At 51.0% G+C, this 21,473-nt stretch overlaps 1 protein-coding gene across 2 annotated transcripts in view; it reads right to left on the bottom strand.

The window, feature by feature from the left end:
* Positions 1-21,473, bottom strand: part of tmem245 (transmembrane protein 245) — a 48,332-nt gene that overhangs the window by 9,840 nt on the left and 17,019 nt on the right. Inside the window, exons 6-10 of one of the 2 annotated variants that reach the window (XM_029743145.1) lie at positions 9,375-9,398; positions 7,485-7,589; positions 7,285-7,367; positions 493-583; positions 300-398 (exon numbers count right to left, since the gene is read on the bottom strand). In XM_029743145.1, the coding sequence (XP_029599005.1) occupies positions 300-398; positions 493-583; positions 7,285-7,367; positions 7,485-7,589; positions 9,375-9,398 (402 nt within the window). The remainder of the gene's footprint in view (positions 1-299; positions 399-492; positions 584-7,284; positions 7,368-7,484; positions 7,590-9,374; positions 9,399-21,473) is intronic. The other variant, XM_029743146.1, reaches the window with a different exon arrangement.

Here is a 21,473-nt window from a genome sequence, read left to right as displayed (position 1 = left end):
TATGAATGTATAGTGTAGTTCTTTTCTGTGTTTATAAGTATGAATGTATAGTGTAGTTCTGGTCTGTGTTTATAAGTATGAATGTATAGTGTAGTTCTGGTCTGTGTTTATAAGTATGAATGTATAGTGTAGTTCTGGTCTGTGTTTATAAGTATGAATGTATAGTGTAGTTCTGGTCTGTGTTTATAAAGGGTAATCAGTGTTTCAGTCTATATATTCTCAAGCCAAACATGAAGATGTGACCATGTGAACCCCCCTATACTGTGGTCTGATGGACCAGGCCACCCCCCCTGCGCTACCTTGACAAACCAGGAGTGGTACAGTCTGTCCCACAGTTCCAGAACCTGCTTCTCTATGACAGCTGTGTGGTTCCCCTTTTCACCAAGCATCTTATGGAGCTACACACACACCACACACACACACACAATCAGTGATTTTACCAGTGTCTCCACCCCCTCCCTCTCCTTCCATCTCTCCTGTTGTCTCTCTTACCTTGAATGTAATCCATTCTCGACCGTGCTGGTAGACGTTAGTGGCAGCTGAGTTCATAGCTTTCTGGATGACCTGGGCCTCAGGGAGCCAACTGGAGGAGAGAGGGGTGGAGAGAGAAAGAGAGTCAGGGACTGATTTACCAATAAAGCACCCTGTTCAGCAGTTGAGTGATGTCTATGAGGAGCAAGGGGGTTATCACCACAGGGTGGTGTGATGTCTATGAGGAGCCAGGGGGTTATCACCACAGGGTGATGTGATGTCTATGAGGAGCCAGGGGGTTATCACCACAGGGTGGTGTGATGTCTATGAGGAGCCAGGGGGTTATCACCACAGGGTGGTGTGATGTTTATGAGGAGCAGGGGGTTATCACCACAGGGTGGTGTGATGTCTATGAGAAGCCAGGGGGTTATCACCACAGGGTGATGTGATGTCTATGAGGAGCCAGGGGGTTATCACCACAGGGTGATGTGATGTCTATGAGGAGCCAGGGGGTTATCACCACAGGGTGGTGTGATGTCTATGAGGAGCCAGGAGGTTATCACCACAGGGTGGTGTGATGTCTATGAGGAGCCAGGGGGTTATCACCACAGGGTGATGTGATGTCTATGAGGAGCAGGGGGTTATCACCACAGGGTGGTGTGATGTCTATGAGGAGCCAGGGGGTTATCACCACAGGGTGGTGTGATGTCTATGAGGAGCCAGGAGGTTATCACCACAGGGTGGTGTGATGTCTATGAGGAGCAGGGGGTTATCACCACAGGGTGGTGTGATGTCTATGAGAAGCCAGGGGGTTATCACCACAGGGTGGTGTGATGTCTATGAGGAGCCAGGGGGTTATCACCACAGGGTGGTGTGATGTCTATGAGGAGCCAGGGGGTTATCACCACAGGGTGGTGTGATGTCTACGAGGGGCCAGGGGGTTATCACCACAGGGTGGTGTGATGTCTACGAGGAGCCAGGGGGTTATCACCACAGGGTGGTGTGATGTCTACGAGGAGCCAGGGGGTTATCACCACAGGGTGGTGTGATGTCTACGAGGAGCCAGGGGGTTATCACCACAGGGTGGTGTGATGTCTACGAGGAGCCAGGGGGTTATCACCACAGGGTGGTGTGATGTCTACGAGGAGCCAGGGGGTTATCACCACAGGGTGGTGTGATGTCTATGAGGAGCCAGGGGGTTATCACCACAGGGTGGTGTGATGTCTATGAGAGGCCCAGTCCACTGCTCACCTAGTTAACCCCCAGGCCCAGTCCACTGCTCACCTAGTTAACCCCCAGGCCCAGTCCACTGCTCACCTAGTTAACCCCCAGGCCCATTCCACCGCTCACCTAGTTAACCCCCAGGCCCAGTCCACTGCTCACCTAGTTAACCCCCAGGCCCAGTCCACTGCTCACCTAGTTAACCTCCAGGCCCATTCCACCGCTCTGTCAGAGCTGAGTGCCTTTGAGCCGTCTGTACCATGAAGAGATGAATGTTGGGTAAATAAAGCAGTTCCGGCTGGATGACAATCTATTCAACCTCCGGCGCCTCCAAGCCACCAGCAAGACCTCAACTCAACACAACTTTGCACCGCAATATCTCCTCTCCCACTCACCAGAATCCATGCAGCATTCACTGAGCCTGTCACCTCCGTCGACAAGTCCGTCAGTCTCAGCAAGACACACATCATTGGTCAACAACTCATCATCTATCAAGAAGAGTCCACCTTCCACATCATTGGTCAACAACTCATCATCTATCAAGAAGAGCCCACCTTCCACATCATTGGTCAACAACTCATCATCTATCAAGAAGAGCCCACCTTCCACATTAATGGTCAACAACTCATCATCTATCAAGAAGAGCCCTCCTTCCACATTAATGGTCAACAACTCATCATCTATCAAGAAGATACCACCTTCCACATCATTGGTCAACAACTCATCATCTATCAAGAAGAGTCCACCTTCCACATCATTGGTCAACAACTCATCATCTATCAAGAAGAACCATACCTTCCACATCATTGGTCAACAACTCATCATCTATCAAGAAGAACCATACCTTCCACATTAATGGTCAACAATTCATCATCTATCAAGAAGAGCCCACCTTCCACATTAATGGTCAACAATTCATCTATCAAGAAGAGCCCACCTTCCACATCATTGGTCAACAACTCATCATCTATCAAGAAATGCCCACCTTCCACATTATTGGTCAACAACTCATCTATCAAGAAGAGCCACCTTCCACATCATTGGTCAACAACTCATCATCTATCAAGAAGAGTCCACCTTCCACATTAATGGTCAACAACTCATCATCTATCAAGAAGAGCCCACTTTCCACATTATTGGTCAACAACTCATCTATCAAGAAGAGCCCACCTTCCACATCATTGGTCAACAACTCATCATCTATCAAGAAGAGTCCACCTTCCACATTAATGGTCAACAACTCATCATCTATCAAGAAGAGCCACCTTCCACATCATTGGTCAACAACTCATCATCTATCAAGAAGAGCCACCTTCCACATTAATGGTCAACAACTCATCATCTATCAAGAAGAGTCCACCTTCCACATCATTGGTCAACAACTCATCATCTATCAAGAAGAGCCACCTTCCACATTATTGGTCAACAACTCATCATCTATCAAGAAGAGCCCACCTTCCACATTATTGGTCAACAACTCATCTATCAAGAAGAGTCCACCTTCCACATTATTGGTCAACAACTCATCATCTATCAAGAAGAGTCCACCTTCCACATCATTGGTCAACAACTCATCATCTATCAAGAAGAGCCCACCTTCCACATCATTGGTCAACAACTCACCATCTATCAAGAAGAACCATACCTTCCACATCATTGGTCAACAACTCACCATCTATCAAGAAGAACCATACCTTCCACATCATTGGTCAACAACTCACCATCTATCAAGAAGAACCATACCTTCCACATCATTGGTCAACAACTCACCATCTATCAAGAAGAGCCCACCTTCCACATTATTGGTCAACAACTCATCATCTATCAAGAAGAGCCCACCTTCCACATTATTGGTCAACAACTCATCATCTATCAAGAAGAGCCACCTTCCACATTATTGGTCAACAACTCGCCCCCCAGCAAGAACAGCCCACCTTTCCCAGTGTTTTCCACAAGTACATAGTAGCCTGCCAAATAGAAAAAGTAACCAGCCAGAAAAAGTAGCCAGCGATGTTGCACACCACGTTCAGCCAATGGTGATGGAAAAATTGTGTTTTATTAAGACTATTAAAGATAGTGAAGGAGGGAAATTACAACTTCTCAGCCTGAATGGAGGACGTTTTATGTGCGAGCCAGTCCGCGGGGGAAACCAGTGTATGTATTACTGGGAATGCAAATCAATCAGACAGTCGTGCAGCTCTAGCGCCCACTATCGGCTGCCTAGACTAAGTAAATAGCCTACTGTGAGCCACCACTCCGCGTGGCTGGCTCTGTGAAACACACCAAAGAAAATACATGAATGTGTCAGAAAATAATAATTTGGCAAAGTCATGAATTTCAACTCATCGTTACCACTTACATTACATGGGCGGTGCAAATTCACAAGCATCGTGCTCTCTGCCTCCTCAGTGTAAAATAATTTGACTGCAACCAAAGATCTGTATATAATGACGAGATGCTCATGTCTCCGCCCAAACAATGGGAGTCGTTGTCCCAAAGGTGGGAAGGCAGGCGACAAGCTTAGGTCCAAAATAAGATCATAGAAACGCATTGGACAGATTTTGGCGAGCGTGAAACCTCTTGCTTTGCCTCTTCCTCTCTGCTGCATTTCCCTGCCATCACTCGCTTTGTGACTGACAGTCGCCTGTCCTATAAATAGATCGCTAGAAGATGGAAAGTAGCCTAGTTAATATGAAGTGGAAAATGTAGCTGGCTGAAAATGAGTCTGTAACCGGCTGATTAACCGACTGCCGATGCTAATGGAAAACACTGCCTTCCACATCAACAACTCACCCCCCAGCAAGAAGAGCTCACCTTCCACATCAACAACTCACCCCCCAGCAAGAAGAGCTCACCTTCCACATCAACAACTCACCCCCCAGCAAGACGAGCTCACCTTCCACATCAACAACTCACCCCCCATTAAGTAGAGCCTACCTTCCACATCAACAACTCACCCCCATTAAGTAGAGCTCACCTTCCACATCAGAACTCACCCCCCCAGCAAGAAGAGCTCACCTTCCACATCAACAACTCACCCCCCAGCAAGACGAGCTCACCTTCCACATCAACAAGTCACCCCCCATTAAGTAAAGCTCACCTTCCACATCAACAACTCACCCCCCAGCAAGAAGAGCTCACCTTCCACATCAACAAGTCACCCCCCATTAAGTAAAGTTCACCTTCCACATCAACAACTCACCCCCCAGCAAGAAGAGCTCACCTTCCACATCAACAAGTCACCCCCCATTAAGTAAAGCTCACCTTCCACATCAACAACTCACCCCCCAGCAAGAAGAGCTCACCTTCCACATCAACAACTCACCCCCCATTAAGTAGAGGTCACCTTCCACATCAACAACTCACCCCCCAGCAAGAAGAGCTCACCTTCCACATCAACAACTCACCCCCCAGCAAGAAGAGCTCACCTTCCACATCAACAACTCACCCCCCAGCAAGAAGAGCTCACCTTCCACATCAACAACTCACCCCCCAGCAAGAAGGGCTCACCTTCCACATCAACAACTCACCCCCCATTAAGTAGAGCTCACCTTCCACATCAACAACTCACCCCCCATTAAGTAGAGCTCACCTTCCACATCAACAACTCACCCCCCAGCAAGAAGAGCTCACCTTCCACATCAACAAGTCACCCCCCATTAAGTAAAGCTCACCTTCCACATCAACAACTCACCCCCCCAGCAAGAAGAGCTCACCTTCCACATCAACAACTCACCCCCCATTAAGTAGAGGTCACCTTCCACATCAACAACTCACCCCCCAGCAAGAAGAGCTCACCTTCCACATCAACAACTCACCCCCCAGCAAGAAGAGCTCACCTTCCACATCAACAACTCACCCCCCAGCAAGAAGAGCTCACCTTCCACATCAACAACTCACCCCCCAGCAAGAAGGGCTCACCTTCCACATCAACAACTCACCCCCCATTAAGTAGAGCTCACCTTCCACATCAACAACTCACCCCCCATTAAGTAGAGCTCACCTTCCACATCAACAAATCACCCCCCAGCAAGAAGAGCTCACCTTCCACATCAACAACTCACCCCCCAGCAAGAAGAGCTCACCTTCCACATCAACAACTCACCCCCCAGCAAGAAGAGCTCACCTTCCACATCAACAACTCACCCCCCAGCAAGAAGGGCTCACCTTCCACATCAACAACTCACCCCCCATTAAGTAGAGCTCACCTTCCACATCAACAACTCACCCCCCATTAAGTAGAGCTCACCTTCCACATCAACAACTCACCCCCCCAGCAAGAAGAGCTCACCTTCCACATCAACAACTCACACCCCAGCAAGAAGAGCTCACCTTCCACATCAACAACTCACCCCCCATTAAGTAGAGCTCACCTTCCACATCAACAACTCACCCCCATTAAGTAGAGCTCACCTTCCACATCAACAACTCACCCCCCAGCAAGAAGAGCTCACCTTCCACATCAACAACTCACCCCCCAGCAAGAAGAGCCTACCTTCCACATCAACAACTCACCCCCCAGCAAGAAGAGCTCACCTTCCACATCAACAACTCACCCCCCAGCAAGAAGAGCTCACCTTCCACATCAACAACTCACCCCCCAGCAAGAAGAGCTCACCTTCCACATCAACAACTCACCCCCCAGCAAGAAGAGCTCACCTTCCACATCAACAACTCACCCCCCATTAAGTAGAGCTCACCTTCCACATCAACAACTCACCCCCCATTAAGTAGAGCTCACCTTCCACATCAACAACTCACCCCCCAGCAAGAAGAGCTCACCTTCCACATCAACAACTCACCCCCCAGCAAGAAGAGCTCACCTTCCACATCAACAACTCACCCCCCAGCAAGAAGAGCTCACCTTCCACATCAACAACTCACCCCCCAGCAAGAAGGGCTCACCTTCCACATCAACAACTCACCCCCCATTAAGTAGAGCTCACCTTCCACATCAACAACTCACCCCCCATTAAGTAGAGCTCACCTTCCACATCAACAACTCACCCCCCCAGCAAGAAGAGCTCACCTTCCACATCAACAACTCACACCCCAGCAAGAAGAGCTCACCTTCCACATCAACAACTCACCCCCCATTAAGTAGAGCTCACCTTCCACATCAACAACTCACCCCCATTAAGTAGAGCCCACCTTCCACATCAACAACTCACCCCCCAGCAAGAAGAGCTCACCTTCCACATCAACAACTCACCCCCCAGCAAGAAGAGCCTACCTTCCACATCAACAACTCACCCCCCAGCAAGAAGAGCTCACCTTCCACATCAACAACTCACCCCCCAGCAAGAAGAGCTCACCTTCCACATCAACAACTCACCCCCCAGCAACAACTCACCCCCCTGCTTTGGCCTGCACAGCCACACGCACTGGCACAACCCCAACCCCACACAGTAATCACACCTCTGTGACAATTGGGAGTAACGTCATCATCAATATTTATGGACAGCCAAGTGTACAAGGAGCCAGAGACTATGTGTTTGTGTGTATGTGTGTGTGTGTGTGTGTGTGTGTGTGTGTGTGTGTGTGTGTGTGTGTGTGTGTGTGTGTGTGTGTGTGCGCGAGTGTCTCTCTTACTTGGCCCATTCTGGATGGCTGGACACAGTCTCGTTGATAAGGTTACTGGTGACCTCTATGATATGAACACTCTCATGATGAACCTAGAGAGAGAGAGAGAGAGGTTATGCTGAAAATAGCCTATATCTCAATTAGCTATGTACAGTGGAAGAGGAGGAAATCAAACTATGGTAAGCTCTGAGGAACACACAGTACCGCACCATAGCAGTGAGCAGGAGACCCATGAGCAGAGTTCCTGTCACCAGCAGGAAGATGATGAAGATACTGATGAGTTTATCCAGGGAGCGCTCCAACCATATGACCATCTACAGAGAGAGAGAGAGGGAGAGAGAGAGAGAGAGAGAGAGAGAGAGAGAGAGAGAGAGAGAGAGAGGACAGACAGAGAGTGAGAGAGACATAAGTCAGTATCTGCCATTAGGAGTTGTTGCAGATGTGACTGGACACATGGAGAAACCTGTGTCCTTCTCCCCTGGGAAACCAGAGACCAAGGCAGACATTCTGTGTCTGAACTAAAGCCTACCGCCGCCATCTTGGATCCTGAGAACAGCCTGTGTACACAGACACACTATCACACACCATGCATGAGTGTATGCATGTTAAACCCCAGGGCTGTGTGAGACGTGTGCTCTGTCTGCAGGCTCATCTCTTTACACGTCTTTATTGTAACTTTAAGAGGAAGTTCCTCTAAGGGCCACAGAGAAGGACAGTCACTTCCCAGTATTTAGGTTTCTCTATGTCCCCTGCCTTATAACAACCCTATGATACCTTATGACAGCATTATGACACCTTCCTAAGTGACCTGGGAGTGTGTGAGGTCACTGAGGAAGAATGCTGAACGTTACCATGAGGAGGCTGGAGGTGATGGTGAGATATTAGTAAGGCGGTGTCCCAGTGGTATTACACAACATGGCCACTGACCTGACAGCACATGAAGCAATATGGTGGCAACCTCAGAGTATTGGGACACATCCTGAGTCAACACATAACAGAACGAGAATCTGAGAGAAAATCTAGAAAATCTACAATATAGACTCTACAGAAATGTAGACTACAGCAAAGCTCAGCTCAAGACCAGTCAGAATCAGAAATCAGTTTGATGTAACTGCTGTTTTAAAGGTAGACTCGGTGATATGACGTAAATGCACAAAGTAACCAGCGAGTGGGTCAATTTCCACAACAACTAAGAGCGTTGGAGAGAGAGGCTTAACTTCTCCTCTGTTTTGGTCCCATAGCTAGCACGCTATCAGTGTGAAGCGAACCTGTGCACATGCGCGAATACTGTGTGACTGTGTGAAAGCAAAGTCTTGTATCTCGCTCATCTCAATATCAGCCGTGCTGCTCAAGGCTGAGTCTACCTTTAAAGATGCTAATCTAACGCCTTCACTACAGAATAGTCATTAATATGGATGTCCCCCCCTGTCCAATATGGATCAGACTCCAACTCAACCCAACCCAGTACCAGCTCAGTCCCACCCCTCCCAAACCCATGTCACCCCCAGGACCCCACCCAGATCTTTCTTTAGGCGGTCTGCTAATGCCCCTCCATGGTACAGCTCTTCATTTCCAGAGCTAGGGAATAGCAGGGGGCGTCTACCCTGTCTTGGTAATAGTAGGGGCAGCCCTGCCCCCCCAACCCAACCCCCCCGGCACTCCCCTCAGCTTGGTCTAAAGCAGTTTCTTCTCTCCATGCACCTCACACACGCTCAGAAGCCAACCAGCCAATCAGACCACAGAGGAGAAGCTAAGGAAGGTTGAGGAGCCAATGAATGAGCTCGCCCCACCGTAGCTTCACCACAACAGAAGCAGGAAGGAGGGAGGAAGTGAGGTCAGCGAGGGGCGGAGACAGGATGGAGGGATGACAGTGGATGGTTACAGCGTCACTCCAAGCTACTATAGGGCTCTCACACTGCTTCACACATTCTCTCTCTTCCTTCCTTTATCATTCTCTCTTTTGTTCTCTGACTATTTCATACACACACTCTTCCACTTCTCTCTTTCATTCTCATTTTGACATTATTTCATACACACACTTTCAAGCTCTCTCTCTCTCTCTCTCTCTCTCTCAGCAGAGCTCTCCTCCAGAACATTACCTGCTTGTTAAGCCAATGCCAGAGCTTCAGGAGGAGACAAAGAGACATTGGGGAAATTATTATTTGACTGACCTGTGCAGCAATCATCACATGGTTCCCAAGCACAAACAACACAGATTGTGATTGGATACAGGCAGTAAAGGGGGGCTTTAGAAAACAGGAAGTGCTGATTGGATGCAGGGAGTGAATGCCGTTCTGATTGGATACCAGATGTGTCAACGTGTGCTTGAGCAGAATAGAAAAAACAACAAAACGGTGCAGAGAAAAAGAGAGCGAGAGTGCAATATTTTTTCTTCTTTCCTCATTGAGTTGTAGAGGTGAAGACGAGGGGGGTAAGACGAGGGGGTGAGACGAGGGAGATCTTTCAGTAGTAATATTAACCGGTAGGGAGATCATTCAGTAGTAATACTAACCTATAGGGAGATCATTCAGTAGTAATATTAACCTGTAGGGAGATCATTCAGTAGTAATATTAACCTGCAGGGAGATCATTCAGTAGTAATATTAACCTGTAGGGAGATCATTCAGTAGTAATATTAACCTGTAGGGAGATCATTCAGTAGTAATATTAACCTGTAAGATCATTCAGTAGTAATATTAACCTGTAGGGAGATCATTCAGTAGTAATATTAACCTGTAGGGAGATCATTCAGTAGTAATATTAACCTGTAGGGAGATCATTCAGTAGTAATATTAACCTGTAGGGAGATCGTTCAGTAGTAATATTAACCTGTAGAGAGATCATTCAGTAGTAATATTAAACTGTAGGGAGATCATTCAGTAGTAATATTAACCTGTAGGGAGATCATTCAGTAGTAATATTAACCTGTAGAGAGATCGTTCAGTAGTAATATTAACCTGTAGAGAGATCATTCAGTAGTATATTAACCTGTAAGATCATTCAGTAGTAATATTAACCTGTAAGATCATTCAGTAGTAATATTAACCTGTAAGATCATTCAGTAGTAATATTAACCTGAAGGGAGATCATTCAGTAGTAATATTAACCTGTAGGGAGATCATTCAGTAGTAATATTAACAGGTAGGGAGATCATTCAGTAGTGATATTAACCTGTAGGGAGATCATTCAGTAGTAATACTAACCTGTAGAGAGATCATTCAGTAGTAATATTAACCTGTAGGGAGATCATTCAGTAGTAATATTAACCTGTAGAGAGATCATTCAGTAGTAATATTAACCTGTATGATCATTCAGTAGTAATATTGACCTGTAGGGAGATCGTTCAGTAGTAATATTAACCTGTAGAGAGATCATTCAGCAGTAATATTAAACTGTAGGGAGATCGTTCAGTAGTAGTATTAACCTGTAGAGAGATCATTCAGTAGTAATATTAACATGTAGAGAGATCATTCAGTAGTAATATTAACCTGTAGGGAGATCGTTCAGTAGTAATATTAACCTGTAAGGAGATCATTCAGTAGTCATATTAACCTGTAAGATCATTCAGTAGTAATATAACCTGTAGGGAGATCATTCAGTAGTAATATTAACCTGTAGGGAGATCATTCAGTAGTATATTAACCTGTAGAGAGATCATTCAGTAGTAATATTAACCTGTAGAGAGATCATTCAGTAGTAATATTAACCTGTAGGGAGATCATTCAGTAGTAATATTAACCTGTAGGGAGATCATTCAGTAGTAATATTAACCTGTAGAGAGATCATTCAGTAGTAATATTAACCTGTAGGGAGATCATTCAGTAGTGATATTAACCTGTAGAAAGATCATTCAGTAGTAATATTAACCGGTAGGGAGATCATTCAGTAGTAATATTAACCTGCAGGGAGATCATTCAGTAGTAATATTAACCTGTAGAGAGATCATTCAGTAGTAATATTAACCTGTAGGGAGATCATTCAGTAGTAATATTAACCTGTAAGATCATTCAGTAGTAATATTAACCTGTAGGGAGATCATTCAGTAGTAATATTAACCTGTAGGGAGATCATTCAGTAGTAATATTAACCTGTAAGATCATTCAGTAGTAATATTAACCTGTAGAGAGATCATTCAGTAGTAATATTAACCTGTAGGGAGATCATTCATTAGTAATATTAACCTGTAGAGAGATCATTCAGTAGTAATATTAACCTGTAGAGAGATCATTCAGTAGTAATATTAACCTGTAAGATCATTCAGTAGTAATATTAACCTGTAGGGAGATCGTTCAGTAGTAATATTAACCTGTAGAGAGATCATTCAGTAGTAATATTAAACTGTAGGGAGATCATTCAGTAGTAATATTAACCTGTAGGGAGATCATTCAGTAGTAATATTAACCTGTAGAGAGATCGTTCAGTAGTAATATTAACCTGTAGAGAGATCATTCAGTAGTATATTAACCTGTAAGATCATTCAGTAGTAATATTAACCTGTAGAGAGATCATTCAGTAGTAATATTAACCTGTAGGGAGATCATTCAGTAGTAATATTAACCTGTAGGGAGATCATTCAGTAGTAATATTAACCTGTAGAGAGATCATTCAGTAGTAATATTAACCTGTAAGATCATTCAGTAGTAATATTAACCTGTAAGATCATTCAGTAGTAATATTAACCTGAAGGGAGATCATTCAGTAGTAATATTAACCTGTAGGGAGATCATTCAGTAGTAATATTAACCTGTAGAGAGATCATTCAGTAGTAATATTAACCTGTAGAAAGATCATTCAGTAGTAATATTAACCGGTAGGGAGATCATTCAGTAGTAATATTAACCTGCAGGGAGATCATTCAGTAGTAATATTAACCTGCAGGGAGATCATTCAGTAGTAATATTAACCTGTAGGGAGATCATTCAGTAGTAATATTAACCTGTAGTGAGATCATTCAGTAGTAATATTAACCTGTAGAGAGATCATTCAGTAGTAATATTAACCTGTAGAGAGATCATTCAGTAGTAATATTAACCTGTAGGGAGATCATTCAGTAGTAATATTAACCTGTAAGATCATTCAGTAGTAATATTAACCTGAAGAGAGATCATTCAGTAGTAATATTAACCTGTAGAGAGATCATTCAGTAGTAATATTTACCTGTTGGGAGATCATTCAGTAGTAATATTAACCTGTAGGGAGATCATTCAGTAGTAATACTAACCTGTAGAGAGATCATTCAGTAGTAATATTAACCTGCAGGGAGATCATTCAGTAGTAATATTAACCTGTAGAGAGATCATTCAGTAGTAATATTAACCTGTAGAGAGATCATTCAGTAGTAATATTAACCTGTAGAGAGATCGTTCAGTAGTAATATTAACCTGTAGAGAGATCATTCAGTAGTAATATTAACCTGTAAGATCATTCAGTAGTAATATTAACCTGTAGGGAGATCGTTCAGTGGTAATATTAACCTGTAGAGAGATCATTCAGTAGTAATATTAACCTGTTGGGAGATCATTCAGTAGTAATATTAACCTGTAGAGAGATCATTCAGTAGTAATATTAACCTGTAGGGAGATCGTTTAGTAGTAATAATAACCTGTAGGGAGATCATTCATACATCACAGAGAAGACCAGCTCCTGCGTCTTCACCCAGCTTCAACCCTTACCTTAACTGTCCAGAACCGTAAACAGGACCCTACACTGCTGCTCGCCGATCAAAATCACAGAATCAATGTCGATAAGAATTGTGTTGTATCTTGTCTACAGTGTTGTATGCATCAGCACCCTCCAGTGGTGACCAGAGATACATCAGGAAGTGGTTTATAAAAATACAGGGTGGCTGTGTGTCTCAGGGAGGTTGGCAGGGTGGCTGTGTTTCTCAGGGAGGTTGGCAGGGTGGCTGTGTGTCTCAGGGAGGTTGGCAGGGTGGCTGTGTGTCTCAGGGAGGTTGGCAGGGTGGCTGTGTGTCTCAGGGAGGTTGGCAGGGTGGCTGTGTGTCTCAGGGAGGTTGGCAGGGTGGCTGTGTGTCTCAGGGAGATTGGCAGGGTGGCTGTGTGTATCAGGGAGGTTGGCAGGGTGGCTGTGTGTATCAGGGAGGTTGGCAGGGTGGCTGTGTGTCTCAGGGAGGTTGGCAGGGTGGTTGTGTGTCTCAGGGAGGTTGTCTCAGGGAGGTTGGCAGGGTGGCTGTGTGTCTCAGGGAGATTGGCAGGGTGGCTGTGTGTATCAGGGAGGTTGGCAGGGTGGCTGTGTGTATCAGGGAGGTTGGCAGGGTGGCTGTGTGTCTCAGGGAGGTTGGCAGGGTGGCTGTGTGTATCAGGGAGGTTGGCAGGGTGGCTGTGTGTCTCAGGGAGATTGGCAGGGTGGCTGTGTGTATCAGGGAGGTTGGCAGGGTGGCTGTGTGTATCAGGGAGGTTGGCAGGGTGGCTGTGTGTCTCAGGGAGGTTGGCAGGGTGGTTGTGTGTCTTATGGGGGTTGGCAGGGTGGCTGTGTGTCTCAGGGAGGTTGGCAGGGTGGCTGTGTGTCTCAGGGAGGTTGGCAGGGTGGCTGTGTGTCTTATGGGGGTTGGCAGGGTGGCTGTGTGTCTCAGGGAGGTTGGCAGGGTGGCTGTGTGTATCAGGGAGGTTGGCAGGGTGGTTGTGTGTCATATGGGGGTTGGCAGGGTGGCTGTGTGTCTCAGGGAGGTTGGCAGGGTGGCTGTGTGTCTCAGGGAGGTTGGCAGGGTGGTTGTGTGTCTTATGGGGGTTGGCAGGGTGGCTGTGTGTCTCAGGGAGGTTGGCAGGGTGGCTGTGTGTCTCAGGGAGGTTGGCAGGGTGGCTGTGTGTCTCAGGGAGGTTGGCAGGGTGGCTGTGTGTCTTATGGGAGGTTGCCAGGGTGGCTGTGTGTCTCAGGGAGGTTGGCAGGGTGGCTGTGTGTATCAGGGAGGTTGGCAGGGTGTCTGTGTGTCTCAGGGAGGTTGGCATGGTGGGTGTGTGTCTCAGGGAGGTTGGCAGGGTGGCTGTGTGTCTCAGGGAGGTTGGCATGGTGGCTGTGTGTCTCAGGGAGGTTGGCAGGGTGGCTGTGTGTCTCAGGGAGGTTGGCAGGGTGGCAGGGTGTTTCAGGGAGGTTGGCAGGGTGGCTGTGTGTATCAGGGAGGTTGGCAGGGTGGCTGTGTGTCTCAGGGAGGTTGGCAGGGTGGCTGTGTGTCTCAGGGAGGTAGGCAGGGTGGCAGGGTGTATCAGGGAGGTTGGCATGGTGGCTGTGTGTCTCAGGGAGGTTGGCAGGGTGGCTGTGTGTCTTATGGGGGTTGGCAGGGTGGCTGTGTGTCTCAGGGAGGTTGGCAGGGTGGCTGTGTGTCTCAGGGAGGTTGGCATGGTGGCTGTGTGTCTTATGGGGGTTGGCAGGGTGGCTGTGTGTCTCAGGGAGGTTGGCAGGGTGGCTATGTGTCTCAGGGAGGTTGGCAGGGTGGCTGTGTGTCTCAGGGAGGTTGGCAGGGTGGCTGTGTGTCTCAGGGAGGTTGGCAGGGTGGTTGTGTGTCTTATGGGGGTTGGCAGGGTGGCTGTGTGTCTCAGGAAGGTTGGCAGGGTGGCTGTGTGTCTTATGGGGGTTGGCAGGGTGGCTGTGTGTCTCAGGGAGGTTGGCAGGGTGTCTGTGTGTATCAGGGAGGATGGCAGGGTGGCTGTGTGTCTCAGGGAGGTTGGCAGGGTGGCTGTGTGTCTCAGGGAGGTTGGCAGGGTGGCTGTGTGTCTTATGGGGGTTGGAAGGGTGGCTGTGTGTCTCAGGGAGGTTGGCAGGGTGGCTGTGTGTATCAGGGAGGTTGGCAGGGTGTCTGTGTGTCTCAGGGAGGTTGGCATGGTGGGTGTGTGTCTCAGGGAGGTTGGCAGGGTGGCTGTGTGTCTCAGGGAGGTTGGCATGGTGGCTGTGTGTCTCAGGGAGGTTGGCAGGGTGGCTGTGTGTCTCAGGGAGGTTGGCAGGGTGGCAGGGTGTATCAGGGAGGTTGGCAGGGTGGCTGTGTGTCTCAGGGAGGTTGGCAGGGTGGCTGTGTGTCTCAGGGAGGTTGGCAGGGTGGCAGGGTGTATCAGGGAGGTTGGCATGGTGGCTGTGTGTCTCAGGGAGGTTGGCATGGTGGCTGTGTGTCTTATGGGGGTTGGCAGGGTGGCTGTGTGTCTCAGGGAGGTTGGCAGGGTGGCTGTGTGTATCAGGGAGGTTGACAGGGTGGCTGTGTGTCTCAGGGAGGTTGGCAGGGTGGCAGGGTGTATCAGGGAGGTTGGCATGGTGGCTGTGTGTCTCAGGGAGGTTGGCATGGTGGCTGTGTGTCTTATGGGGGTTGGCAGGGTGGGTGTGTGTCTCAGGGAGGTTGACAGGGTGGCTGTGTGTATCAGGGAGGTTGGCAGGGTGGCTGTGTGTATCAGGGAGGTTGGCAGGGTGGCTGTGTGTATCAGAGGGTTGGCAGGGTGGCTGTGTGTCTCAGAGAGGTTGGCAGGGTGGCTGTGTGTCTTATGGGGGTTGGCAGGGTGGCTGTGTGTATCAGGGAGGTTGGCAGGGTGGCTGTGTGTCTCAGGGAGGTTGGCAGGGTGGCTGTGTGTCTCAGGGAGGTTGGCAGGGTGGTTGTGTGTCTTATGGGGTTCGGCAGGGTGGCTGTGTGTATCAGGGAGATTGGCAGGGTGTCTGTGTGTCTCAGGGAGGTTGGCATGGTGGGTGTGTGTCTCAGGGAGGTTGGCAGGGTGGCTGTGTGTATCAGGGAGGTTGGCAGGGTGGTTTTGTGTCTTATGGGGGTTGGCAGGGTGGCTGTGTGTCTCAGGGAGGTTGGCAGGGTGGCTGTGTGTCTCAGGGAGGTTGGCAGGGTATATCAGGGAGGTTGGCATGGTGGCTGTGTGTCTCAGGGAGGTTGGCATGGTGGCTGTGTGTCTTATGGGGGTTGGCAGGGTGGCTGTGTGTCTCAGGGAGGTTGGCAGGGTGGCTGTGTGTCTCAGGGAGGTTGGCATGGTGGCTGTGTGTCTCAAGGAGGTTGACAGGGTGGCTGTGTGTATCAGGGAGGTTGGCAGGGTGGCTGTGTGTATAAGGGAGGTTGGCAGGGTGGCTGTGTGTATCAGAGGGTTGGCAGGGTTGCTGTGTGTCTCAGGGGGTTGGCAGGGTGGCTGTGTGTCTTATGGGGGTTGGCAGGGTGGTTGTGTGTCTTATGGGGGTTGGCAGGGTGGCTGTGTGTCTCAGGGAGGTTGGCAGGGTGGCTGTGTGTCTCAGGGAGGTTGGCAGGGTGGTTGTGTGTCTTATGGGGGTTGGCAGGGTGGCTGTGTGTCTCAGGGAGGTTGGCAGGGTGGCTGTGTGTCTCAGGGAGGTTGTCAGGGTGGCTGTGTGTCTTATGGGGTTTGGCAGGGTCGCTGTGTGTCTCAGGGAGGTTGGCAGGGTGGCTGTGTGTATCAGAGGGTTGGCAGGGTGGATGTATGTCTCAGGGGGTTGGCAGGGTGGCTGTGTGTCTTATGGGGGTTGGCAGGGTTGTTGTGTGTCTTATGGGGGTTGGCAGGGTGGCTGTGTGTCTCAGGGAGGTTGGCAGGGTGGCTGTGTGTCTCAGGGAGGTTGGCAGGGTGGTTGCGTGTCTTATGGGGGTTGGCAGGGTGGCTGTGTGTCTCAGGGAGGTTGGCAGGGTGGCTGTGTGTCTCAGGGAGGTTGTCAGGGTGGCTGTGTGTCTTATGGGGTTGGCAGGGTCGCTGTGTGTCTCAGGGAGGTTGGCAGGGTGGCTGTGTGTATCAGGGAGGTTGGCAGGGTTTCTGTGTGTCTCAGGGAGGTTGGCATGGTGGGTGTGTGTCTCAGGGAGGTTGGCAGGGTGGCTGTGTGTCTCAGGGAGGTTGGCATGGTGGCTGTGTGTCTCAGGGAGGTTGGCAGGGTGGCTGTGTGTCTCAGGGAGGTTGGCAGGGTGTTTCAGGGATGTTGGCAGGGTGGCTGTGTGTATCAGGGAGGTTGGCAGGGTGGCTGTGTGTCTCAGGGAGGTTGGCAGGGTGGCAGGGTGTATCAGGGAGGTTGGCATGGTGGCTGTGTGTCTTATGGAGGTTGGCAGGGTGGCTGTGTGTCTCAGGGAGGTTGGCAGGGTGGCTGTGTGTCTCAGGGAGGTTGGCATGGTGGCTGTGTGTCTCAGGGACGTTGGCAGGGTGGCTGTGTGTCTCAGGGAGGTTGGCAGGGTGGCAGGGTGTATCAGGGAGGTTGGCATGGTGGCTGTGTGTCTCAGGGAGGTTGGAAGGTTGGCTGTGTGTCTCAAGGAGGTTGGCAGGGTGGCTGTGTGTATCAGAGGGTTGGCAGGGTGGCTGTGTGTCTCAGGGGGTTGGCAGGGTGGCTGTGTGTCTTATGGGGGTTGGCAGGGTGGTTGTGTGTCTTATGGGGGTTGGCAGGGTGGCTGTGTGTCTCAGGGAGGTTGGCAGGGTGGCTGTGTGTCTCAGGGAGGTTGGCAGGGTGGTTGTGTGTCTTATGGGGGTTGGCAGGGTGGCTGTGTGTCTCAGGGAGGTTGGCAGGGTGGCTGTGTGTCTCAGGGAGGTTGTCAGGGTGGCTGTGTGTCTTATGGGGGTTGGCAGGGTCGCTGTGTGTCTCAGGGAGGTTGGCAGGGTGGCTGTGTGTATCAGAGGGTTGGCAGGGTGGCTGTGTGTCTCAGGGGGTTGGCAGGATGGCTGTGTGTCTTATGGGGGTTGGCAGGGTGGTTGTGTGTCTTATGGGGGTTGGCAGGGTGGCTGTGTGTCTCAGGGAGGTTGGCAGGGTGGCTGTGTGTCTCAGGGAGGTTGGCAGGGTGGTTGTGTGTCTTATGGGGGTTGGCAGGGTGGCTGTGTGTCTCAGGGAGGTTGGCAGGGTGGCTGTGTGTCTCAGGGAGGTTGTCAGGGTGGCTGTGTGTCTTATGGGGGTTGGCAGGGTCGCTGTGTGTCTCAGGGAGGTTGGCAGGGTGGCTGTGTGTATCAGGGAGGTTGGCAGGGTTTCTGTGTGTCTCAGGGAGGTTGGCATGGTGGGTGTGTGTCTCAGGGAGGTTGGCAGGGTGGCTGTGTGTCTCAGGGAGGTTGGCATGGTGGCTGTGTGTCTCAGGGAGGTTGGCAGGGTGGCTGTGTGTCTCAGGGAGGTTGGCAGGGTGGCTGTGTGTATCAGGGAGGTTGGCAGGGTGGTTTTGTGTCTTATGGGGGTTGGCAGGGTGGCTGTGTGTCTCAGGGAGGTTGGCAGGGTGGCTGTGTGTCTCAGGGAGGTTGGCAGGGTATATCAGGGAGGTTGGCATGGTGGCTGTGTGTCTCAGGGAGGTTGGCATGGTGGCTGTGTGTCTTATGGGGGTTGGCATGGTGGCTGTGTGTCTCAGGGAGGTTGGCAGGGTGGCTGTGTGTCTCAGGGAGGTTGGCATGGTGGCTGTGTGTCTCAAGGAGGTTGACAGGGTGGCTGTGTGTATCAGGGAGGTTGGCAGGGTGGCTGTGTGTATCAGGGAGGTTGGCAGGGTGGCTGTGTGTATCAGAGGGTTGGCAGGGTTGCTGTGTGTCTCAGGGGGTTGGCAGGGTGGCTGTGTGTCTTATGGGGGTTGGCAGGGTGGTTGTGTGTCTTATGGGGGTTGGCAGGGTGGCTGTGTGTCTCAGGGAGGTTGGCAGGGTGGCTGTGTGTCTCAGGGAGGTTGGCAGGGTGGTTGTGTGTCTTATGGGGGTTGGCAGGGTGGCTGTGTGTCTCAGGGAGGTTGGCAGGGTGGCTGTGTGTCTCAGGGAGGTTGTCAGGGTGGCTGTGTGTCTTATGGGGGTTGGCAGGGTCGCTGTGTGTCTCAGGGAGGTTGGCAGGGTGGCTGTGTGTATCAGAGGGTTGGCAGGGTGGATGTATGTCTCAGGGGGTTGGCAGGGTGGCTGTGTGTCTTATGGGGGTTGGCAGGGTGGTTGTGTGTCTTATGGGGGTTGGCAGGGTGGCTGTGTGTCTCAGGGAGGTTGGCAGGGTGGCTGTGTGTCTCAGGGAGGTTGGCAGGGTGGTTGCGTGTCTTATGGGGGTTGGCAGGGTGGCTGTGTGTCTCAGGGAGGTTGGCAGGGTGGCTGTGTGTCTCAGGGAGGTTGTCAGGGTGGCTGTGTGTCTTATGGGGTTGGCAGGGTCGCTGTGTGTCTCAGGGAGGTTGGCAGGGTGGCTGTGTGTATCAGGGAGGTTGGCAGGGTTTCTGTGTGTCTCAGGGAGGTTGGCATGGTGGGTGTGTGTCTCAGGGAGGTTGGCAGGGTGGCTGTGTGTCTCAGGGAGGTTGGCATGGTGGCTGTGTGTCTCAGGGAGGTTGGCAGGGTGGCTGTGTGTCTCAGGGAGGTTGGCAGGGTGTTTCAGGGATGTTGGCAGGGTGGCTGTGTGTATCAGGGAGGTTGGCAGGGTGGCTGTGTGTCTCAGGGAGGTTGGCAGGGTGGCAGGGTGTATCAGGGAGGTTGGCATGGTGGCTGTGTGTCTTATGGAGGTTGGCAGGGTGGCTGTGTGTCTCAGGGAGGTTGGCAGGGTGGCTGTGTGTCTCAGGGAGGTTGGCATGGTGGCTGTGTGTCTCAGGGACGTTGGCAGGGTGGCTGTGTGTCTCAGGGAGGTTGGCAGGGTGGCAGGGTGTATCAGGGAGGTTGGCATGGTGGCTGTGTGTCTCAGGGAGGTTGGCAGGGTGGCTGTGTGTCTCAAGGAGGTTGGCAGGGTGGCTGTGTGTATCAGAGGGTTGGCAGGGTGGCTGTGTGTCTCAGGGGGTTGGCAGGGTGGCTGTGTGTCTTATGGGGGTTGGCAGGGTGGTTGTGTGTCTTATGGGGGTTGGCAGGGTGGCTGTGTGTCTCAGGGAGGTTGGCAGGGTGGCTGTGTGTCTCAGGGAGGTTGGCAGGGTGGTTGTGTGTCTTATGGGGGTTGGCAGGGTGGCTGTGTGTCTCAGGGAGGTTGGCAGGGTGGCTGTGTGTCTCAGGGAGGTTGTCAGGGTGGCTGTGTGTCTTATGGGGGTTGGCAGGGTCGCTGTGTGTCTCAGGGAGGTTGGCAGGGTGGCTGTGTGTATCAGAGGGTTGGCAGGGTGGCTGTGTGTCTCAGGGGGTTGGCAGGGTGGCTGTGTGTCTTATGGGGGTTGGCAGGGTGGTTGTGTGTCTTATGGGGGTTGGCAGGGTGGCTGTGTGTCTCAGGGAGGTTGGCAGGGTGGCTGTGTGTCTCAGGGAGGTTGGCAGGGTGGCTGTGTGTCTCAGGGAGGTTGGCAGGGTGGCTGTGTGTCTCAGGGAGGTTGTCAGGGTGGCTGTGTGTCTTATGGGGGTTGGCAGGGTCGCTGTGTGTCTCAGGGAGGTTGGCAGGGTGGCTGTGTGTATCAGGGAGGTTGGCAGGGTTTCTGTGTGTCTCAGGGAGGTTGGCATGGTGGGTGTGTGTCTCAGGGAGGTTGGCAGGGTGGCTGTGTGTCTCAGGGAGGTTGGCATGGTGGCTGTGTGTCTCAGGGAGGTTGGCAGGGTGGCTGTGTGTCTCAGGGAGGTTGGCAGGGTGTTTCAGGGATGTTGGCAGGGTGGCTGTGTGTATCAGGGAGGTTGGCAGGGTGGCTGTGTGTCTCAGGGAGGTTGGCAGGGTGTATCAGGGAGGTTGGCATGGTGGCTGTGTGTCTTATGGAGGTTGTCAGGGTGGCTGTGTGTCTCAGGGAGGTTGGCAGGGTGGCTGTGTGTCTCAGGGAGGTTGGCATGGTGGCTGTGTGTCTCAGGGACGTTGGCAGGGTGGCTGTGTGTCTCAGGGAGGTTGGCAGGGTGGCAGGGTGTATCAGGGAGGTTGGCATGGTGGCTGTGTGTCTCAGGGAGGTTGGCAGGGTGGCTGTGTGTCTCAGGGAGGTTGGCAGGGTGGTTGTGTGTCTTATGGGGGTTGGCAGGGTGGCTGTGTGTATCAGGGAGGTTGGCAGGGTTTCTGTGTGTCTCAGGGAGGTTGGCATGGTGGGTGTGTGTCTCAGGGAGGTTGGCAGGGTGGCTGTGTGTCTCAGGGAGGTTGGCATGGTGGCTGTGTGTCTCAGGGAGGTTGGCAGGGTGGCTGTGTGTCTCAGGGAGGTTGGCAGGGTGTTTCAGGGATGTTGGCAGGGTGGCTGTGTGTATCAGGGAGGTTGGCAGGGTGGCTGTGTGTCTCAGGGAGGTTGGCAGGGTGTATCAGGGAGGTTGGCATGGTGGCTGTGTGTCTTATGGAGGTTGGCAGGGTGGCTGTGTGTCTCAGGGAGGTTGGCAGGGTGGCTGTGTGTCTCAGGGAGGTTGGCATGGTGGCTGTGTGTCTCAGGGACGTTG

This window comes from Salmo trutta, unplaced genomic scaffold, assembly GCF_901001165.1.
Source record: "Salmo trutta unplaced genomic scaffold, fSalTru1.1, whole genome shotgun sequence".
NCBI lineage: Eukaryota > Metazoa > Chordata > Actinopteri > Salmoniformes > Salmonidae > Salmo > Salmo trutta.
Note: the sequence above shows the minus strand (reverse complement) of the source record. Positions and strands in the feature narration are given on the sequence as shown.